Below are 23,859 nucleotides of genomic sequence, written 5' to 3'. Positions count from 1 at the left end.
TCCTCTGAGGCGCCTCTGCCGCCTCCTATCAGCTCTCAACTGCCGCGGAGCTCCGGCGAAAGGCTTGCGTCGCTCTTCTCCCCCGGGTGATGCACTAGAGGCGGGCCAGCCCCCGCTTTTTCGTGGGCGAGGGTGGCTGCCTCAGCCGTTACCGTATTTTCCAGCTGTGGGACGCGATTCTCCTCACCCACCCCGCCGGCTTTCCTAGCAGAGGTGACCGTATTGAGGCCGTGGCGGCCCCGCCCCCGCATTCCATTCCTTATATGGTGTCAGAGTGGCGCCGCCAGCCACGCCCCTGTTTCCCACCAGGCGCGCGAGGCGCTCTCAGGCTTGCGCGCGTGACATCAGCGGGGGGGGGAAAAAGAAAAAGGCAACACATCGGCACGGCGTCCTCGCTCCAGGAGCACGCGCACCATCCCCCACCAGCGCACGAAGCGAGCCTAACTCGGGCCGTTTTATTTATGTTTGTGGCGCCGATTTGCATAAGGCTCCGCCTCCCGCCGTGGGCGAGGCAGCCGGCACCACCCCCCGCGGCCATGTAAGGGAAGAGGGGGCGTGACCCGGGGTGGCTCGAAGCCGCTCGCTGCTTTCCTGTTGCCGTTTATAGGGTACAGCCACTTCCGCTATCTGTTTAGAAGCGGTGCGATCATGGCGGAGCGTGGTCAGCTCCCTCCCCCCGCCAAGCGCCTCTGCTGCAGACCCGGCTATGGCTCAGGGTGCAGGCCGGGCCAGCGGGTGGGCGGCACCGGACTCGGTAGCGGGGCTCTCTGCGCCGGACCCTCCTCCACAGCTGCTGCTGCTGCTGCTGCAGCTGCTCCTGCCGCCGCCGCTGCTGCCCTGGGGCTGCTGCCGCTCGGCAAGACCCAGAGCCCTGAGTCCCTGCTGGACATCGCGGCTCGCGAGGTGGCGGAGAAGTGGCCCTTCCAGCGGGTGGAGGAGCGATTCGAGCGGATCCCGGAGCCAGTGCAGCGCAGGATCGTCTACTGGTCCTTCCCCCGCAGTGAAAGGGAGATCTACATGTACTCCTCATTCAACACCGGCGCTGAGGATCCCGCCGCCACCGGGGGGGCCGCCGTCGGCACCGCGCCCGGTGGGGGCGCGGACACCGCCGCCACCGCCGAGAACCGCCTGCCCTTCTGCAGGGGCATCGCTCTGCTAGACGGCGGCTGTGTCGATCGTGTCCTGCAAGTCGGTGAGTCACCGGCCGGGGCCGGGCCGCGGTATCAGGCCGCGGCCACCCGGGCAGGGCGTCGCCGGCCTCCTCAGCCGCGGGTCTCCTACTGCGTGTCACCTGCCTGCCATCCAGGGAGCCACCTCCCTCCCTGCGCGGCCCCGGCGGCCGGAGCCACCCCGCCTTCTTGGCGCGCCCCGGCAGCCCCTCGGGGGGCCGGCAGCGCGGCCGGGGAGCTGCCCCGCGCGGTGCGGCCTGCACGAACCCTTCACTCCCAAGCTGTAATTTGGGCCGGACAACTTCCTCCGCCAGTCTCCTCCCCCTCGCATCCAGAACGCTCCTTCACCCCGCTTCGTGATACATCCACGGCTCCCGCCGCCGGCAGGCGGGCCGGGCACGCTGCCCCTTTAACTCTCCCGACGCGTCGTGCCCGCTCCCTGTAATCCCGTTTGGCTCTGCTCCTTCCCAGCGCCCACCCTCGGTAATCCGGGTCATCGCCATACCGCGAGCCACAATAGCGAGGAGGTGCCTCCGCCGCCCCCCACCCCCGGTGGAAATGAATCAGCAGAAGGCGGCCGGCGGGGGAAGAGGGCGGGATGCGCCGCGGTCCAAAATAAAGAAATAAAAGAGGGTGCGAGACCCCAGGAGCGGGTGTGCGGTGCGGGGTGTGTTGGGGGGTCAGCGGCGAGCCCAGAGGGTGTGGGCGCGATCCACTCAAGCCCCGCCGCCGGGGCGGGGGGGCGTCAGGAAAGGCCCCCGGTTCGGGGCGACGGCGAGGAGCTGCCTCAGCTCGGGCGCGGAGGGGCCCACGAGTTACTTTGGGATGAGCCCCTGCGTGAGCAACGGCGAGGTGGGGAGGAAAGTGTTGCTCTTCCTCCTCCTGGAGCAATACTTCCTTCGCTGCCCCTGCACCCGGCGGCCACCGCCTGCCGCTGCTCTTCACCCGTTGCGAGCTGGCGCCCTTGATGAACTCCTCCCTGTTTCCGTTTAAAGGGCTCTGGAGGTTGGTGCCCTCCGCCCCGACGGGGGGGGCTGCCGGAAGGGGCTCCCACTCGCAAGCAGCCCCCCGACGGGGCGGTGGCGGCCCACGGAGAAGGGCTTTATAGTTTCCCCGGGAAACTTCCGCAGGGGGGTGGTGGTGCTCTTGTGCTTTGTGTGGCCTGGGCGCGCTGGGCGCATCGTCGTGCGGCGGCGCCTCGCGGAGGAGGCGGTGGCGACTGGGCACTTTGTTCTCATTTTCATGTTTATTGGTGTTCTCTTCAGTTTTCTGGTGTGTCCTGTCTCCCCCCACCCCCCGAAAGTGGAAGCCAGATAAAAGAGACTCACTATTGCTTTTCACCACCGGCTCGACAATCGGGGGGCAGGGCGGGACGGCACGGCGGCTCCGCGGAGCATGTCCCTCTGTCCCGCCCTGTGCTGGGCCGGACCGTCCCCGGCGGTGGCTCAGCTGTGGGTGCTGCTCGCCTTTTGTTCGCAGCGCCGTGTGGGGCTGAGCCGTGCCGAGCTCTGGCAGCGGCCCCGGTCCCGGTGCTGGGCTCGGCCTTGTCCGCAGCGGATTTCACTTCGCGGGCAGCCTGCAAACGTGCCTTCTAATTTCCAAAGGGAAGCTCTGTTGCTGTTCTTGGGCTAAGCGCCCTTCCTTTCTGCCTAGGTGGTGTTCAGCTTTAGTTTTAAAATTTTTAATGAACTTTCTTATAAGTTTAATCTTTTGTCTTTCTCTTTCCAAAGGTCTGAGGTGCATCTGTGGTTCCTCAGGACTGGCAAAACCAGAAGTAGGGCTTTTTTAGTTTCGTTGGTGGTGCTGAGACTTTTTTTTTTTTTTCCCCTTTTGCTTGTACTTAATCCTGTTTGCAAGCAGGAAATTTTTTTTTTTGTTTTTTTTGTGTGTTTTTTTTTTTGTTTGTTTTGTTGTTTTTTTTTTAAAAAAAAAAACCCTTATGTGAGCCTCCTTAGGAAGGCTGTGCAAAAATAGTAGTGGAAGCTGGTGATATGAAATATGTCAATTGTATTGTTAAGGGCATTGTCCAAATGCCTATTAAACGCTGACAGGCATGGGGCATTGTTCCTGCTGTATTTAGCATTGGTGCAGCCTCACCTTGAGTATTGTGTACAGTTCTGGGCCCCACAATTTAAGAAGGATGTGAAGGTCCTTGAATGAGTCCAGAGGATGGCAACAAAGCTGGTGAAAGGGCTGGAAGGCATGTCCTATGAGGAGCAGCTAAAGACTCTGGGTTTGTCTAGTTTGGAGAAAAGGAGGCTGAGGGGTGACCGACCTCATTGCTCTCTGCAGCTTCCTGAGGAGGATAAGTGGAAGGGAGGTGCTGAGCTCTTCTCTCTGGTATCCAGTGACAGGACACATGGGAATGGTTCAAAGCTGCGCCAGGGGAGGTTCAGACTGAACACTAGGAAGCGTTTCTGTACCAAGAGGGTGATCAAACACTGGAACAGGCTTCCTAGAGAGGTGGTCGATGCCCCAGGCCTGTCAGTGTTTAAGAGGCATCTGGACAATGCCCTTAATAACATGCTTTAACTTTTTGGTCAGCCCTGAATTGGTCAGGCAGTTGGATTAGATTGTCACTGCAGGTCCCTTCCAACTGAAATGATTCTATTTTATTCTGACAGAGGCCTTTAGTTTGCCTAGCGAGGGAGTTGTGGAGCACTTGGGTAGGCTGGGTCCTGGTGTAGGAAAGTTCTTGTGTAATTTGGATAGGTAGCTGTGTCATTAGGGCTGGTAAAGGCTCTTGCCAGTGAGATACTCCTTGTGAAGCAGAAAGGTGCAACTGTGAAAGCAAATTTAACTGGAGTGAGTTATATTGGGCGGAGAACGGAATTGGTTCCATATAATATAGTTGAATATGTAGCATTGAGGAAAACTTAACACTGAGTTTGTATGTGTTTAGTGACCATATAAATGTGAACTTATGTTCTTTGCAGTATGAGTAATGGAAATTCTGTAAATGTTTACTATTGTACTATGGAAAAATGCAGTTATTGGACAAAGTACATTTTATTACATATCAATTCTAACAGCCTTACTTGTAACGCTAATTATTACTATAAACAGGGAATGCAGGATTTGATTTCTGAGGGAGACGCATAAATTTCAGTTCAGTGGTAGTTAAATGGAACAATTTGCTTCTGAATTTTACATGTTGTGTGTTTTTTTTTCCATCTAGCCCTGAATAAACATTCAGACAACACTATCATGGCAGCTCATTTCAAGTGAAAGAATTAAAAAAAAAAAAACAACTTGTCTATGCTCTGCTAAAAATCTTCCTGTGATCCTGCTTCATGCCTCCCCAACTTCATCTCATGTATATAATGAAAAAAAATCCTAAATAAAAGGAAGATAACACAGTGATATGCACAAATAATATTCTTAATAATCTAGCAGTAAAGTTGTCCACTAGCCTATTTTGAAGTTGAATTATGTTGTCCTAGCATAATAATTAGCATCACTTAATTTTGAAAGATTTTTCTCCAAAGAAGTTGGCTTCAAAATTCCATTTGCATCTAACTTATTGATGTTTTTATAGTTTTTTTAATGTTTCAATCAGACATGAAGGATTTTCTTTTTTAGTTTATTAAAAAAAGAGGAATGCAGGCTCCTAAAGCAAACATTTTCAGCTGTATAAACCAGAGCTTTTCTACTATACATGTTTTAAATTTATTTCAAACCAAGTATTTTTAGTAAAAGTTACAGCCTAAACATGAAAGCACTTTGTGAGTAAATACAACAATCTGGAAGGAAAATTAGAAATTGACTGTGTTTCACATGGCCAAATTGGTGAATATGCTAGGAGTGGACAGTTTTAGATGGTGAGTTGTATATTTGGTTTCTGAGGTTAGCCCTGAATTAGTATACAGTACTGTATTGTCGACACAGCTGTGGCTGTCAAGGTTGTGATGGTGTGATCCCTCAATAATGCAGTTGACCTGGTGAGAGTCCTTAATGCAGCTATTCTAGGAGAAGAAAAAAAAAAAAACAACACAAACCCTGTGCCTCTGCTGGTATGACTTCTTTCTTGGGGAAAGATGGAGACTGCCTTTGCTGTAGTGCTATAAAGCTCAGCTTTGCTGCTGTAGCTGCACCCACATTAGAAGTACTTCAAGTGTTTTTTTTGATATGTCATATAAGTACTCCTAGAGTATTCTTGTCTGTCTGTAATTTGAGGTCGGCTTGTCTTTGCCGCATAGACCCTGCTTGCTCATACAGGTCTTCCTTTAAAGGCGTTACAGTCCTTTCCACAGCAGCATAAGGCTTTGTAATCATGGTAGTCATGCCTCTTGGGTATGAATGGCAAGGGAGTGAGTTGGAGGGAAGAAACTCCTAGGGAAGGAAAATAATGTAAATAATTAATTGACTGGTACTTACTCTAGAATTTAATGTTAATATTGTGAGCTAGAAAACTGCCTTGTCTGTGAAAGAGGGTTCGGCCAAACAGCATCATTAGCGTGGAGCTGCAGACTCGTTTTTCTGAAGCCCCTTGGTGAAATGTGATCAGAGGGATGCAACCAAAATACTTTTTAAAGAAAAACAGTAAAATTTCTCAAGTGTAAAATAATGGTTGGAGCTCCCTAGATGTTTCTTTAGTTGTTTTTTTAAATCAAGTTAAAGATTTGATTTTTTTTTTTTTTCCGATTTTCTTTTAACAAGAAGTATTTATCTTCTGACTCAGAGGTGCTTTTATCATCTATTGTTACAGCTAATTATTACCTCCCCCCCCTTTTTTTTTTTTTTTTTGGAATATGAGCTAAAACCAGGAGAATCCATTTTCTCACCAGGAAGAGAAAGCTTTACAAGACCATGTTGGTAACTGCTACATGTAGTTCTGGTGGAATGTGATACCTATATGTATTGTAATCGGCAAATTTCAGATCCTTTTAATGGATGATGATTCTAGTTAATAAATTTTTGTTCTCTCTAGCCATCTTTGCTCAAAATAATGTGAAATTGTAGAGCAAGTAAAACAAATGTAATTTCTCTTCTTTCAAGGCTTAATTGTTTGAGTGCCAACAGTATCATGTGAAACACCTTTCTGTTGATAAAACAACACCAGGTATTTTATTAGCAAAACTGGCACAAATGTGTTTGTGAATTGAAATGCACCTTTTAGCAGACATTATGATATTCACTGTATGCAATACATACCTAATTTTTGATGAAACCTGTAGGACACCTGGATTTAGTAAAAATTTTTATTTAACACAAGTAATACTAAATAATGTGACAAAACATAACATATGGGCAAAGGGGTCCAGGAAGGCTGGACACTCTTCAAGAAAGAAATCTTAAAGGCGCAGGAGCAGGCCGTCCCCATGTGCCAAAAGACGAGCGGGTGGGGAAGAAGACGGGCCTGGCTGAACAGAGAACTTTGGCTGGAACTCAGGAAAAAAAGGAGAGTTTACGACCTTTGGAAGAAGGGGCAGGCAACTCAGGAGGACTACAAAGGTGTTCCCTGCACAGCCTCACGACAAATTAGAAGGGCCAAAGCCCAACTAGAACTTAATCTGGCCACTGACGTAAAAGGCAATAAAAAATGTTTCTATAAATATATTAGCCACAAGAGGAGGGCCAAGGAGAATCTCCATCCTTTATTGGATGTGGGGGGAAACATAGTGACACAGGATGAGGAAAAGGCTGAGGTGCTTAATGCCGCCTTTGCCTTAGTCTTTAGTAGTAAGACAAGTTGTTCTCCAGGTATTGAGCCTCCTGAGCTGGAGGACAGGGACAGGGAGCAGAGTGAAGCCCCCATAACCCACAGGGAAATGGTTAGAGACCTGCTATGCCACTTAGACATACACAAGTCTATGGGGACAGATGGGATCCACCCAAGGGTACTGAAGGAGCTGGCGGAAGTGCTCACCAAGACATTTTCCATCATTTATCAGCAGTCCTGGCTAACTGGGGAGGTACCAGTTGACTGGAAATTAGCAAATGTGACGCCCATCTACAAGAAGGGCCAGAAGGAGGATCTGAGGAACTACAGGCCTGTCAGTCTGACCTTGGTGCCAGGGAAGATTATGGAGCAGATCATCTTGAGTGCCATCAAGGCCAATCGTATGAGGTTCAACAAGGCTAAGTGTCGGGCCCTGCATTTGGGTCACAACAACCCCATGCAATGCTACAGGCTTGGGGAAGAGTGGCTGGAAAGCTGCCTGGCAGAAAAGGACCTGGGAGTGTTGATCGATGGCCAGCTGAATATGAGCCAGCAGTGTGCCCAGGTGGCCAAGAAGGCCAACAGCATCCTAGCCTGTATCAGAAATAGTGTGGCCAGCAGGACTAGGGAGGTGATTGTCCCCCGTACTCGGCACTGGTGAAGCCGTACCTCGAATACTGTGTTCACTTTTGCCCCCCTTACTACAAGAAAGACACTGAGGTGCTGGAGCAAGTCCAAAGAAGGGCAATGAAGCTGGTGAGGGGTCTGGAGCACAAGTCTTATGAGGAGCAGCTGAGGGAACTGGGATTGTTTAGTCTAGAGAAAAGGAGGCTGAGGGGAGACCTTATTGTTCTCTACAACTACCTGAAAGGAGGTTGTAGTGAGGAGGGTGTTATCGTCTCTTTTCCAGGTAACAAGTGATAGGACGAGAGGAAATGGCCTCAAGTTGCGCCAAGGGAGGTTTAGATTGGACATCAGGAAAATTTTTTTCACGGAAAGGGTTATCAAGCAGTGGAACAGGCTGCCTAGGGCAGTGGTGGAGTCACCATCCCTGGAAGTATTTAAAAGATGAGTAGATGTGGTGCTTAGGGATATGGTTTAGTGATGGACTTGGTAGTGTTAGGTTAATGGTTGGACTGGACGTGATGATCTTAAAGGTCCTTTCCAACCAAAATGACTCTATGATTCTAAAACAAAGGCTGTCATTTGTGGGGATGCAAGTATTGTGTTTTGCATTAACTTCTTGGTGTCCTGTGATACCAAATTGTCCTGGTAGGTATAGTGACCTTTTTCCAAGGGGAGAAGGTTGTGTTAATCTCTGCCTGTTTGAGAAGGACAAGAAGTTTATCTGCTAACATGCTGAAGAAACAGACATGGTTTCTTCCATGGTCAGCCTGATGTTGGGATTTGGTTAGGAATGTATGACTAAAACAAGTAATCCAGAATTTGTTAATACAATATTGTTGTAGGGGAGTAAACAAATGATGTCTGACTTATTGCTGGAGTTTTTTGACTTAGTTCCATGACTGTTAGAGTCTTGTGGAAATATCTTCAGTGATTCCAGTTTCAGTTTGCTGTAAGAAAGAAATAACTACCAATACTTCCACGTTCCAGAACAGAAACAAGTAAACTAATTTTTAAATATTTCTTTGTGAAAGGGAGATGTCTGAATGCATTCCAGTTTCCTTGTTAGATTTGGAATGCAATACATTAATTAGGGAACATGTAAGCTATTTTCAGTGTGTATGCATGTGTGCTCTGATGTACTGTCCTTGAAAAATTTCTTTGGAAGCCCTAAAAAAAAAAAAGGGAGGGGGGAAACAAAAAAAAAAAAAGAAGAAAGAGAAGGAAAAATCTTGCTTTCAAGACCAGATTACTAAATGTGGAAAACTTTGTAAATCAGTTCCTGCCCTTTTTTTCAGTCTTGCTCTAAAAATATCTAATCTGGATTTCAAGACAAAGTAAGCATTTAAAAGTGATTCCAAGAAGTGAAAATAAAACTTTATCTTTCTATGTAATTATGAATAGTAGGATAAATGTAATAGGACAGTGTCATTATTGCTCTAGAATTTTGGTTTTTAAGGAGAAAATGAATTGTAAATCACTTCCCATCACAGTTTTTAAAACAAGGAATCTTCTAAAAAAGTTTTATATTGGGTTGACCTAACAAAATTTTTCATTGTTAGTTTTGGGTCAGTTTTCATGTTTCTTGTGTTTCATTTTTCCCCTAATTTCAAGGCTTTCCTCGTTTCCAAGAAATCAATTTTCATTGTCAAATTTGCTTTCAGTTTAGGAAAGCGACTCCATCTCTGTACATGATCAGATGTTTTGGTATGTAGCAATTCTTGAATTTGAGGCAGTTGTCATGCCAGCAACTGATGCTTCTGTGTGTGCTCTCTCTCTCCACTCTAAGAGATGAGGGTGCTGAGGGAGCTGGCGGAAGTCATTGCTAGGCCACTCTCCATCATCTTTGCTAAGTCGTGGGCAACGGGAGAGGTGCCTGAGGACTGGAGGAAAGCGAATGTCACTCCAGTCTTCAAAAAGGGGCAAGAAGGGAGAACAAGGCATACGAGATCCTCATGATCCCCCCCGCTTTATACCAAGAATGACATGTATGGGATGGAATACCTTCGTTGGTCAATTTTGGGTCACCTGCCCTGTCCGCTCCTCCCTGCAGGTGCGACCCCCCCTGCGGCTCTTCACTCGTAAGCAGTGAGGAATTTAGCAGTGACCTTGGTTTCTCTGAGACTAAGTACAGCAAGAGCCTTTCTGCACAACATCCCTACCGGTGCCTCAGTGATAACTACAAACTTCGAGCGTTATCAGTCCTGGAAGCAGACACTGTCTGCAAAAACATGCAGTTAGTTTCAGAAAATGCAGTTACTTAAAGGAGACTTAGCTGAAAGTAAAAATCACTGAAAGGAAAATCGGCCTGGTTTAGGCCAAACCAGGACACAGGGGGATTGGACTAGATGATCTTTCGAGGTCCCTTCCAATCCCTAACATTCTGTGATTCTGTGATTCTGTGATTCTGTAATTAATTAAAAGCAAAATCTGTTTGTGAGGGTAGGCTGAAACAATTAAAAAGTCAACATTGGACAAATTGGTTTCTTTAATGTCTTTGTATAGCCCACACCCAGGGCTAAACAACAACAGTTGCGCTCTCACCCAATGTCCCTTCCCCAAGCGAGGAAGGGAATTGGGAAGAGGACAGAGACTCGGGGGTTAAAGTTAAACAGATTTAATAAAATAAAGAAACCACTATCAATGATAATACAAAACACACAAAATTATACTCAGCTACAGAGTGCTGGCAAGTTGCTCCAGGAATAGCAATCCTTGAGAATGCTAAAGAAGTAATAGGGAGGAGAGGAGAGCCAAAGAGCCCCACCTCTTCCCCACAAGCCTTCCCTTTTATAGTGAACTTGATGTTAATGTTATAGAATACACCTGTGGGCCAGCCTGGGTCAGCTGCCCTGGATTTAACTGCTAATGGCCTTGATCCCTATGGCTGGCCACAAACTGAAACAAAATCTAACAGAAACTTGATTCTATAAATTTTATCCCATGAAACCAGGACAGGATTCCACCCCTTATTCTATATCACTTACATCAAGTTAATACTATTTTCCCCATCTCTCAACATATACACATCCATATATACACACAGGTATCATTCTCTTTAGTCTATGGGCTATCTCTCCAAGAAGTCCATTGAATTAATTTAGTCCAAATCCGTGGGTGCCATGTCTCATAATAGTCTCTCAGGGCAGGAAAACATTGGTGTGGGATTCACTCAGTTGGCAGATTGGGCCCAGGCCTCAATACAGTGTTACAGACTGGTGAAGTTGGGCACAGCAGGATGATGTATTGCATCTGGAGCTTGCAGTTGGTATATCTGGTGAAGCCCATGTACCCAGTCTGGGGTGATTCTTACTGTAATAAATGACACTTAGCATTATACAGTTCAAGTTATGGGCTGTTCTCACCCAGAATCAAATCTCCTTGGGATACACATCTAACTTCCCCATCCTCCTGCATCATCTACCAGGTACACCCAGGTCCTTGAGCAAAAGCAATTCCACACCTAGGTCTGCCTTTGCTCAAGGCAGGAGTAATCCAAACTGTTTTCCCCAACATATTTCTCACATGAACTACGGGGACTTTATCCCCCTCTACAGTGTGCAACAGTTGAGATTGAGCAGGACCAGCCCGGTTGATAGATCCCCTGGTATTAACTAACCAGGTGGCCTTTGCTAAGTGCTCATCCCAGTTTTTGAATGTCCCATCACCCATTGGTTTCAGTGTAGTCTTCAACAATCCATTGCATCGTTTCACTTTCCCAGCAGATGGTGCATGGGAGGGGATGTGAGATATGCATTCAATACCATGCTCTTTAGCCCAAGTGTCCATGAGGCTATTTCAGAAATGAGTCCCATTGCCTGACTCTATTCTTTCCAGAGTGCCATGTTGCCACAAAAATCTGCTTTTCAAGGCCCAGAATAGTGTTACAGGTGGTGGCATGAGGCACATGGTATGTTTCCAACCAGTCGGTACTTGCTTCCACCATCATGAGCACATAACGCTTGCCTTTTCGGGTGCGTAGAAGCAAGATGTAATCAATCTGCCAGGCTTCTCCCTACTTATATTTCAGCCATTGTCCTCCATACCACAGGGGTTTCAGCCATTTGGCTTGTTTAATTGCAGCGCATGTTTCACATTCGTGGATGACCTGTGTGATGGTGTCCATGGTCAAATCCACCACTTGGTCATGGGCCCATCTGTATGTAGCATCTCTGCCTTGATGGCCCAATGTATTATGGGCCCATAGAGCTAAAAATAGTTCACCTTTATGCTGCCAGTCCAGATCTACTTGGGACACTTTGATCTTAGCAGCTTGATCCACCTGCTGGTTGTTTTGATGTTCCTCAGTGGCTCTGCTCTTTGGTACATGAGCATCTACATGACATACCTTCACAACCAGCTTCTCTAATCAGGTAGCAATATCCTGCCATAATTCGGCTGCCCAGATAGGTTTGCCTCTGCGCTGCCAGTTGTTTTTCTTCCAGTGCTTCAGCCATCCCCACAGGGCATTTGCTACCATCCATGAGTCAGTATACAGGCAGAATACTGGCTTTTACTTCTGCATACTGACTCGACCCACCTTTTCCCTCAGCTGCTTCTGCCACTCGTAGCGTAGGACTCCACACAGCAGCTTTCCACCTTTGCTGTTTGCCTACAATACAACAAGGTCCATTGTTGAACAAGGCATGATGCTTCTCATTCTCTGATAGTCTGTTTGTCACGGTTTAAAGCTGGGCCGGCTATTAAACCTGTGGCAGATGCTCTCTGTTATCCCCCCCGCCTCCCCCCAAAGGGAAAGGGAAAAGGGAGAGAGACTTCTGGGTTGGAAAGTTAAAACAGTTTTAATAAACTATAATAATGAAAAAGAGTATAATAATAGAAATAATCAAATATATACAAATATATATACAAAACCAAGATCGAGCTCCCCTGAAGTCAGCCACGTCACCACCGGCACTGCAGGGCAGGCTCCGGGAAGGCCCAGGCTGGGCCTAGCGACGGTCGAGAGCTGGATTCAGGAATGCACGGATCGGGGGCAGCAGGAAAACGGACAGAGTCCTCTTCGGACACCGGCCATAGCAGAAAGAGCGAGACCCTCGTGATCCCCCCGCTTTATACCGAGAATGACATGTATGGGATGGAATACCTTCGTTGGTCAATTTTGGGTCACCTGCCCTGTCCGCTCCCCCCTGCAGGTGCGACCCCCCCTTCGGCTCTTCCCTCGTAAGCAGTGAGGAATTTAGCAGTGACCTTGGTTTCTCTGAGACTAAGTACAGCAAGAGCCTTTCTGCATAACATCCCTACCGGTGCCTCAGCGATAACTACAAACTTAGAGCGTTATCAGTCCTGGAAGCAGACACTGTCTGCAAAACATGCAGTTAGTTTCAGAAAGTGCAGTTACTTAGAGGAGACTTAGCTGAAAGTAAAAATCACTGAAAGGAAAATTGGCCTGGTTTAGGCCAAACCAGGACACTGTTGTATGGTGGGGCCTCTTGAGCGCGCATGACCTCCTCCTCTGGCAACATTCCAAAATCTTTGCCTTCCGGCCAGTCCATGATTACTTCTGATTCCTGCACGATGAAGGTTCCCTATTCGGGCCCACTGAGTAGTCAATGTAACCCACTTACTCCATGTTGCATCAGTTGCATGATGTATAGAGGGGGTCTGCCCTTTAAACATCCAGTTCAACACTGGCAATTGGGGTGCCAGGATGAGCTGTGCCTCTGTGCCAATTACTTCTGAGGCAGCTCCAACTCCCTTCAGAGGCTACCAGTATCTCTTTTTTTGTTGGAGTATAACAGTCCTCTGGTCCTCTGTATCCCCAGCTCCAAAACCCTAGGGGTCGACCTCAAGTCTCCCCCGCTGCCTTTTGCCAGAGTTTCCAGGTAGGGCCATTCTCCCTGGCTGCAGTATTAGAGGACATTCTTTACATCTGGTCCCATCTGGACTGGTCCAAGGGCCACTGCATGGACTGTCTCTTGTTTAATTTGCTCAAAAGCCTGTTGATGCTCAGGGCCCCATTTAAAGTCATTCTTCTTTCAAGTTAATTCATAGAGAGGACTCACAATCTGACTGTAATGGGGAATGTCCATCTTCCAGAAGCCTACCATACCTAAGAAAGCTTGTGTCTCCTTTTTGTTAGTTGGCTGAGACATGGCCCTTATTTTGTTAATCATGTGAATTGGGATCTGACAATGGCCATCTTACCACTTGATTCCCAGAAACTGGATCTCTTGCATGTCCCTTGACCTTTCCGTGTTTGATGACAAAACCAGCTTCTAGAAGGATTCTAATTACTTTTTCCCCCTTTCTCAAAAACTTCTCCTGCTGTATCACCCCATACAATGAGGTCATCAATGTACTGCAGGTGTTCCAGAGCTCCACCCTTCTCCAGTGCAGTCTGGACCAGGCCATGGCAAATGGTCAGGCTATGTTTCTACCCCTGGGGCAATCAATTCCAGGTGTACTGGATGCCCCTCCAGATGAAGGCAACCTGTTGCCTACACTCCACTGCCAAAGGAATGGAGAAAAATGCATTAGTAATGTCAGTCATGGCATACCACTTCACTGCCTTTGACTCTAGTTCATAATGGCATTCTAACATGTCCAGTACAGCAGCACTCAGTGGTGGTTTGACTTCATTCAGGCCACAATAGTCCACAGTTAGTCTCCATTCCCCCCTGGACTTTCACACTGGTCATATTGGACTGTTGAAGGGGGAGGGTGTTTTGCTGATCACACCTTGGTTCTCCAGTTGACAGATCAGCTTGTGGATGGGGATCAGGGAGTCTCTATTAGTCCAATATTGTTGTCAGTGGACCATTGTAGTAGCAATGGGCACATTTTGCTCTTCAACCCTCAGCAGTCCCACAGCAGAAGGGTCCTCTGATAGACCAGGCAGGGTAGACAGCTGTTTAGTTTCTTACATCTCCACAGCTGCTACACCAAATACCCACCAGTACCCCCGTATAGTCAGTTCTTGGGAGCCCCCTGTCACTCCAGAGATACAAATTGATTCTTCCCTTTATAGTTTGATGGCATTATGATGCCTTGTGCACCTGTGTCCACTAGAGCCTTATACCCCTGTGGTTCTGATGTGCCAGGCCATCCCATCAACACAGTCCAAAAACCAGTTGTCCCTATCCTCCACCTGGCTGAAGGCAGGGCCCCTCTAATCCTGAACCTAGTGTTTGTTATCAACATCTTGGTTCAAGCAGCTCATGTTGATTTGATCCCCATTATTCACATCTGCTAAATAGGGATCTGAAGCCCATCTACACTGTCTGGAGAGCTTCCCATTGCGAACTGGAGCAACAAATTTCCTGGAAGGACCCCCGTTCGTAATCGGTTCACCTTGTAACTTACATACATGTGTCCGGAAAGCTGAGGTAGGTTTTTGTCACAGTTTAAAGCTGGGCTGGGTATTAAACCTGTGGCAGATGCTCTCCGTTAACCCTTACCCCGACCCCAGAAGGGAAAGGAAAAGGGAAAAAGGGAGAGAGACTTACAGGTTGGAAAATTAAAACAGTTTTAATAAACTACAATAATGAAAGAGTATAATAATAATGGAAATAATGAAATATGTACAAATATATACAAAACAAAGATCCAACTCCCCCAATGTCAGTCACATCACCACCAGCACTGCAGGGCAGCCTCCAGGAAGGCCCAGACTGGGCCCAGCAATGGGCAGGAACTGGATTCATGGATGCATGGATTGGAATTGGGGTAGCAGGAAAACAGAGTCCTGTTTGGGCACTGGCCATACCAGAAGGGGCAAGAAGGGAGAACAAGGCATACAAGATCCTCATGATCCCCCCCGCTTTATACCAAGAATGACATGTATGGGATGGAATACCTTCGTTGGTCAATTTTGGGTCACCTGCCCTGTCCGCTCCTCCCTGCAGGTGCGACCCCCCCTGCGGCTCTTCACTCGTAAGCAGTGAGGAATTTAGCAGTGACCTTGGTTTCTCTGAGACTAAGTACAGCAAGAGCCTTTCTGCATAACATCCCTACCGGTGCCTCAGCGATAACTACAAACTTAGAGCGTTATCAGTCCTAGAAGCAGACGCTGTCTGCAAAACATGCAGTTAGCTTCAGAAAGTGCAGTTACTTAGAAGAGACTTAGCTGAAAGTAAAAATAACAGAAAGGAAAATCAGTCTGGATTAGGCCAAACCAGGACAGATTTCCATCCCATTTCCTCATGTCTTAGAATCATAGAATGGTTTGGGTTGGAAGGGACCTTAAAGATCATCAAGTTCCAACCCCCCTGTCATAGGCAGGGACACCTTTCCACTAGACCAGGTTGCTCAAAGCCCCATCCAATCTGGCCCTGAACACTGCCAGGGAGGGGGCATCCACAACTTCCCTGGGCCACCTATTCCACTGTCTCACCACCCTCACAGTAAAGAATTTCTTCCTAATATCTAGTCTAAATCTACCCTCTTTCAGTTTAAAACCATTCCCCCCTCATCCTGTCACTACCTGCCCTTGCAAAAAGCCCTTCTCCTGCTTTCCTGTAGGCCCCCTTCAGGTACTGGAAGGCTGCTAGAAGATCTCCCCAGAGCCTTCTCTTCTCCAGGCTGAACAGCCCCAACTCTCTCAGCCTCTCTTCATAGGAGAGCTGCTCCAGCCCTCTGATCATCTTCGTGGCCCTCCTCTGGACTCGCTCCAACAGCTCCATGTCCTTCTTCTGTTGGGGGCCCCAGAGCTGAAAGCAGTACTCCAGGTGGGATCTCATGAGAGCGGAGTAAAGGGGCAGAATCCCCTCCCTCAACCTGCTGGCCATGCTTTTTTTGATGCAGCCCAGGATATTGTTGGCTGCCTGGGCTGCAAGCACACATTGCTGGCTCATGTTGAGCTTCTCATCAACCATCACCCCCAAGTCCTTCTCCTCAGGGCTGCTCTCAATCCATTCTGTGCCCAGCCTGTATTTGTGCTTGGGATTGCCGACCCACATGCAGGACCTTGCGCTCTTCTCCATGGTCATGCAGGAAAAAGCCACAGGGCGCCTCCTGATGTGTACCATCTCTCCTGAGCAGGTCTTGCAGGGGAACGCTGTCTCCTGATGGCCAAGATATTCATCAGTACAGGTGGGGAGCAGGGTCTGTCCTCCATCTGGGACAATTTGTCCAACACCTTACCGAGCAGTTCTGTGGATTTGTCAGACAGTTTTTCCACAGCTGAGATGCTGGCTCATAGGGAGGAAAAGAGATTGTCTGCATATTGCTGCATCTATGTCGCACATTATTGGTGCACAGCATCTGCCTAGCTAAATAATGGTAATGTGTTGCCATATGATGGTGGCAAGCTCAGTACCCACTTACACCACATGGGTCCGGTAACTGAGTGCATCTGGATCTAGTGGTGTCTGCGGGTCATCCAGGTCAGCAAAAAAATCAGCTCCCGCACAGTTATTTCCCTGAGATTCTTAATACCTCTCTCAATGGTTGTCCACTTGCCTGGGTGGTATATGACATCATCCCTAAAGGGATACCTGTTCCTTATGCTTTGCAGGAGTCGCTGCCAGAGTGAGGGGGTCTGCACCAGTTGCAAGACCCCTATCACTCCCCACTTCTCTAGCCATTGGTCCCAGCTGTTTGTCTTCTCTACCATCTAACTCAAAACCATTGGCTCCATTATCCCAGCAGCAGAGCAGCCAACTAACAAGTTTCTCGCCTTCATGACAGCTGTAATCTTTACATACATCTCACAAGTCAGTCAAGGATAGGGATCGGATGGTTACCTCTGGCTCGTCCTCCTGTGATGTCCCTGGTAGGTCATCATGACCTGCTCTTTTTGTGGTTTTTGTCTTCTGTACAGGGGTGACTGATACTGGCACTGGTTGAATCTCTAGGTTAGCCACATCACCCATCACTGGGGGCTGATTAGCTGCAGCCCTTGTTGCCAAAGTCTGGGTCATCACAGCAAGTGCTTCCTGGAGTTGAGTAATTGCAATACCCAGTGCAGAGATCTGAATAGCCTCTGAGGTAGCCAGGATGTCTGCTGTAGGGACTGGCAGGGTCTGAGTATCTGCCATGCCAGTCATGGGTTCTGGGGCAACTGCAGTATCTGTTATAGGGGCTGGAGCAGCTGTGGTGCCTGGTGCAGTGGTTGCAGCAGCTGTGCTGTATCCACCCTTATACCAATGTTTAAGGAAGAACAAGAACTGAAAGACATTTAAAAGGCCTGAGAATATGAGCATGGTGGTCAAAACATCCCAAGGATATTCAAAATTGTCAAAAGAATTTCTAATACCATAAACCAGTGCCAAACAACATAGCAGAGTGATACCTTTAAGTCCATGCCCAGAAGTGATAAACCACACAAAAGTGGTAATAGACAGCAGCAAAGCCACACATTTGATGAGCCACCACAAAAGCAACTGTAAAAACAAACACCAGAGAATTCCACCCAGTGGCCCTGCTACCCACACCAACATAATGAATGCTCATAACAAAAGTAGTCAAATCTGTAAAAACTTCAACCCTCTGAGACTCCTAAATCAAAGCTACAGTTCTCTCATGTGAACTATTTACACTGGATGCCAAATGAACTGTCTACATTTAGCCTGCACCCAGGGCTAAACAACAAGTTTTCTCTCACCCAATGTGTCCCTTTCCCAACCAAGGAAGGTAAGTGGGAAAAGGACAGAGACTCATGGGTTAAAGTCAAACAGATTTAATAAAATAAAGAAACCAATATCAACGATAATAGAAAACACACAGAATCACAGAATCACAGAATCACAGAATCACAGAATCACAGAATCACAGAATCACAGAATCACAGAATCACAGAATCACAGAATCACAGAATCACAGAATCACAGAATCACAGAATCACAGAATCACAGAATCACAGAATGTTAGGGATTGGAAGGGACCTCGAAAGATCATCTAGTCCAATCCCCCTGCCAGAGCAGGATTGCCTAGACCATATCACACAGGAACGCGTCCAGGCGGGTTTTGAATGTCTCCAGAGAAGGAGACTCCACAACCCCCCTGGGCAGCCTGTTCCAGTGTTCGGTCACCCTCACCGTAAAGAGGTTTTTCCTCATATTTATGTGGAACCTCCTGCGTTCCAGCTTGCACCCATTGCCCCTTGTCCTGTCAAGGGATGTCACTGAGAAGAGCCTGGCTCCATCCTCATGACACTTGCCCTTTACATATTTATAAACATTAATGAGGTCACCCCTCAGTCTCCTCTTCTCTAAGCTAAAGAGACCCAGCTCCCTCAGCCTCTCCTCATAAGGGAGATGTTCCACTCCCTTAATCATCTTCGTGGCTCTGCGCTGGACTCTCTCTAGCAGTTCCCTGTCCTTCTTGAACTGAGGGGCCCAGAACTGGACACAATACTCCAGATGCGGCCTCACCAGGGCAGAGTAGAGGGGGAGGAGAACCTCTCTCGACCTGCTGACCACACCCCTTCTAATACACCCCAGGATGCCACTGGCCTTCTTGGCCACAAGGGCACACTGCTGGCTCATGGTCATCCTGCTGTCCACTAGGACCCCCAGGTCCCTTTCCCCTACGCTGGTCTCCAACAGGTCTGCCCCCAACTTGTACTGGTACATGGGGTTGTTCTTGCCCAGATGCAGGACTCTACACTTGCCCTTGTTATATTTCATTAAATTTCTCCCCGCCCAACTCTCCAGCCTGTCCAGGTCTCTCTGAATGGCTGCACAGCCTTCTGGTGTGTCAGCCACTCCTCCCAGTTTTGTGTCATCAGCGAACTTGCTGACAGTGCACTCTAATCCCTCATCCAAGTCATTAATGAATATATTGAATAGTACTGGTCCCAGTACCGACCCTTGAGGGACTCCGCTAGACACAGGCCTCCAACTGGACTCAGTCCCATTGACCACCACTCTCTGGCTTCTTTCCTTCAGCCAGTTCACAATCCACCTCACTACCCGATCATCCAGACCACACTTCCTCAGTTTAGCTGCGAGGATGCTGTGGGAGACCGTGTCAAACGCTTTACTGAAATCAAGATAGACCACATCCACAGCTTTACCATCATCTATCCACCAGGTTACGTCCTCATAAAAGGCTATCAAGTTGGTTAAGCAAGACTTCCCCTTGGTGAAGCCATGTTGACTGCCCCTAATGATCCCCCTATCCTTGATGTGCCTAGAGACAGCACCAAGGACAAGTTGTTCCATCACCTTTCCAGGGATGGAGGTGAGGCTGACCGGTCTATAGTTACCCGGGTCCTCCTTCTTGCCCTTTTTGAAGACTGGAGTGACATTCACTTTCCTCCAGTCCTCAGGCACCTCTCCCATTGCCCACGACTTAGCAAAGATGATGGACAGTGGCCTAGCAATGACTTCCGCCAGCTCCCTCAGCACCCGCGGGTGCATCCCATCAGGGCCCATGGATTTATGGGCATCCAGATTGCTTAATTGGTCCCTGACCCAGCCCTCATCTACCAAGACAGATTCCTCCTCTATCCTGACTTCTTCTGAGGCCGCAGGGGTCCGGGGCTCCTCAGGACAGCCTCCAACAGTATAGACAGAGGCAAAGAAGGCATTCAGTAACTCCGCCTTCTTTTTATCCTCTGTCTCCAGGGCCCCCACCTCATTCATCAGTGGGCCTACATTGCCTCTAGTGTTGGCTTTACCTGCCATGTATTTGAAGCAGCCCTTTCTGTTGTCCTTGACCTCTCTTGCAAGGTTTAATTCCAAGGAGGCCTTAGCTTTCCTAATTGCCTCCCTACATCCTCTGACAACAGACTTATATTCCTCCCAAGTGGCCAGCCCCACCTTCCATGATCTGTACACCCTCTTCTTCCACTTGAGTTTGCCCAGCAGTTCCCTGTTTAACCATGCAGGTCTCCTGGTACCCTTCCTTGACTTCCTACCTGCTGGGATGCTCTGATCTTGAGCTCGGAAGAAGCAGTCCTTGAATGCTAACCAACTATCTTGGGCCCCCTTACCTTCTAGTACCCTGTCCCATGGGATTTCCCCTAGCAATTGCTTGAAAAGGCCAAAGTTGGCCCTCCTGAAGTCCAGGGTTGCAATTCTGCTAGCTATTCTGTTCCTGCCACATGAGATCTTGAAGTCTACCATCTCATGGTCACTACAACCAAGGCTGCCCTCAACCTTCACCTCTTCAACCAGACCCTCCTTGTTAGTGAGGATCAGATCCAGCAGCGCTCCTCTCCTAGTTGGCTCATCCACCATTTGCATCAGAAAGTTATCATCAATGCACTGGAAGAACCTCCTGGACTGAGGATGGCTGGCTGAGTAGGCCTCCCAGCAAATATCAGGGTAGTTGAAATCCCCCATGACAACCAGGCCCTGTAATTGAGAGACTGCTCTCAGCTACCTGTAGAAGGCCTCATCACCCTCCTCATCCTGATCCGGTAGCCTGTAATAGACACCCACAACAGTATCACCCCTGCCAGCCTGCCCCTTAATTCGCACCCACAAACTCTCAACTCGCTCCTGATCCGCCCCTGGACAGAACTCAATACATTCTAGCTGCTCACTCACATAAAGAGCAACTCCACCACCTCTCCTTAGTGGCCTGTCTTTCCTGAACAAGACATAGCCATCCATGACCACATTCCAGTCATGCGAGGCGTCCCACCAAGTCTCTGTGATTGCCACTAGATCATAGCCCCCCGACCGAACACGGATTTCTAACTCCTCTTGTCTATTCCCCATGCTGCGTGCATTGGTGTACAGGCATTTCAGGGAGCGAGCTGAGCACACCGATTTCACCCCAGGGGGATGGGAGGCCTCCTGGTCTACCTCAACACTAGAGCGTTGCCCCAGTGGTGCAAGCCCAGCTACTACCCCATCCCCCTTCGAATCTAGTTTAAAGCTCTCCGAATGAGCCCTGCTAATTCCTGTCCCAGAACCCTTTTGCCCCTACGACATAAACCTTTCCCATGTATTACTGTCAGGTCTGGTGTCTTATAAAACCAGCCATTATCAAAGAACCCAAAGCCCTGCCTGTAGCACCAGTCTCGTAGCCAGGCATTAATAGAGAGAATCCTACTATTCCATCCCACGTCATCACCTGAAAATGGAAGGAGGGAGGAGAAAACAACTTGTGCCCCAGACTCTCTCACCAACCATCCTAGGGCCTTGTAGTCTTTCTTCATCCCCCTCAGACTACAGGATGCAGCTTCTTCCCCACCTGTCTGGAAGATCAGCAGGGGGTAGTAGTCCGTGGCCTTCACCAGGTTGGGGAGTTTCCTGGTGATATCCCTGATTCGGGCTCCAGACCTCCCTGTGATGGGGGTCAGCTCTGCATATTGGGCCCTCAGATCCCTTTAGGAAGGAGTCTCCAACCACTAAAACTCTTCTCTTCTTCCTTGTGGAGGAGGTAGCTATACGCCTGTCAGGTTTTTCTGACTGTGGTGGGACCTCTGATATAGGTTGCCTCTCCACCACATCCCCATTGGACCGTCTGTATTCCACTAGGGCTTCATATCTATTGCTCAGAGGCACCTGTGGAGGCGAGGTAGGCAAGGAGGGCACTCGCCTTTTGCCACGACTGTAAACTTGCCTCCACTTACTCTTCTCCTCTAGGTTATTGTTTTCCACCTGAGAGGGGCAGAGTACAGGGGTCCCTCGATCCTGGGAGCTCTCCGGCAGGTACTCCCATTTTTGTTGCAGGGAAGGCAGAGCCTGGCTCCACCAGTCTATCTCCATTTCAGCCTCCCCAATGCTCCTAAGCCTTTCTACTTCGGCTTGAAGCCTTTCAACCTGGCTTTGCAGCTGTGCCGCTCAGCCGAGCAGATCATCTACCTGCTCACAGCGCACACAGCCCCCTGTCACCACAGGGACGCTGTAGCATTCCCTGCAGCCTGTGACCTGCACCATCGCCTCCTTCCGTGGGAGCTCTGCCTGGGTTCCCACATCCATTTTGGTCTTCTTCCGCCGGGTAGATACCATTGTTCTTTCACTGAGCTAGGAAATACCTGTTGGTGACACCCCTGGTTCACAGCTCCTTGGCACCTTCCTCACCTTGTGCACTGGGAGGGAGTCAGCGCCCTCCCCAACGAGCTGCAAACTGCTGTGGCTTCTCCTGCCCTGGGATACACCCAGTCACTGCTGACTCACACAGTCACTGCTGAGTCTCCTACTCCCCTCTGGCCAGGGACTAGTCCCTGCCCTCCAGGAGGCTTTTTATCACCCAATCAACAGGGGGTGGTGCATTTAAATCGCCCGCGGTGCCTCTGGCTACGCCCCCTCCTCTCCTGATTCGTTGCTGGGAGCCTCCGGGTCCGGGGGAAGCAGCTCAGGGCTGATGCTCGGGGGGGGGGGGCCCAGAGTACGAAAACCACCCGGTTAAGCCCGATGTCGCCCTCACCCCCGCACTAACCTCAAGTTGCTGCTGCCGCTGTCAGCTCAAGAGTGCTACTCAGCTACAGAGCGCTAGCAAGTTGCTCCAGGAATAGCAATCATTGAGAATACAGATGCTATAGAAAACAGAACAAAAACAATCCCACCTCTTCTCAGCAAGCCCTCCCTTTTGTAGTGAACCTGATGTCAATGATATAGAATACACCTGTGGGCCAGCCTGGGTCAGCTGCCCTGGATTTAACTGCTGAGGGCCTTGATCACCATGGCTGGCCACAAACTGAAACAAAATTTAACAGAAACTTGCTTCTATAAATTTTATCCCATGAAACCAGGACATTTAAAAATCAGTAGCTAGTTGCAGTGTTTTGCCATATCATTTGCTTTTTTTAATGAACCCGTTAAAATTGAACCCTTACATAAGACTCTGGTAAAGTTCTAATTAAAAAAACAAACCCAACAAAAAACCCAAAGAAACCCTAGTCTACTTAGAGAGAGAAGTAGTATATTATTATGTACAGCAGTTTTTACTGGTGAAGTATAAAGTATATTATGTGGTACACTATAAGATATGTCTACATGGGTTCAATTTTAATGTCACCTGCTATCCAGGCAATCTAGTTTTTATGTCAGGACAAATCCTGAAGTTTTGTAGTAGTTAACAAAATATGAGTGCAAAGTTATGGTGGTATAGGAATGCAGCTGACACCCCTTAACTTACTTTCTCTTTAGCTGATTTTCTTTGGGAATTAGGTAGGAGAATTTACTGCATTGTTAAATAAAAAAAAAAAAGAAAAAGAAAAAGGACCACACTATTTTAACTGTCAAAAACTATCCTAATTTATGAATATGCTGTGACAGGAACTAATTTTAAAAAGCTTTCATATGCAGCAAGGGTACAGATTTAATGCTATTTCTGATTGCCTGGAATGCAGTCAACCTGACAGCATGTGAATATTTGAGTACTGTCCAACAGCTGTACTTGTTCTGGGAGATCTGTTTCCTTGAACTTCCAGTTTTTCCTTTTGGTTTACTATCTAAAACTACCTATGTAAAAAGCTTCTCTCGGCTGGATATGTATGCAGCTCTTGACAAGGCTTCATAACCTGCTGTGACCCGGATC

The 23,859-nt window shown here is 48.4% G+C and overlaps 1 protein-coding gene across 1 annotated transcript in view; it reads left to right on the top strand.

Moving 5' to 3' along the window:
- The first annotated feature begins 648 nt into the window (after positions 1-648).
- LOC137675764 (zinc finger SWIM domain-containing protein 6) overlaps positions 649-23,859 on the top strand; it is a 230,512-nt gene continuing 207,301 nt past the window's right edge. Inside the window, exon 1 of the mRNA XM_068421977.1 lies at positions 649-1,192. Coding sequence (XP_068278078.1) covers positions 649-1,192 — 544 coding nt within the window. The remainder of the gene's footprint in view (positions 1,193-23,859) is intronic.

The sequence above is a fragment of the Nyctibius grandis genome, chromosome W (genome assembly GCF_013368605.1).
Source record: "Nyctibius grandis isolate bNycGra1 chromosome W, bNycGra1.pri, whole genome shotgun sequence".
Classification (NCBI taxonomy): Eukaryota; Metazoa; Chordata; class Aves; order Nyctibiiformes; family Nyctibiidae; genus Nyctibius; species Nyctibius grandis.
This window is presented reverse-complemented; position numbering and strand designations above follow the sequence as displayed.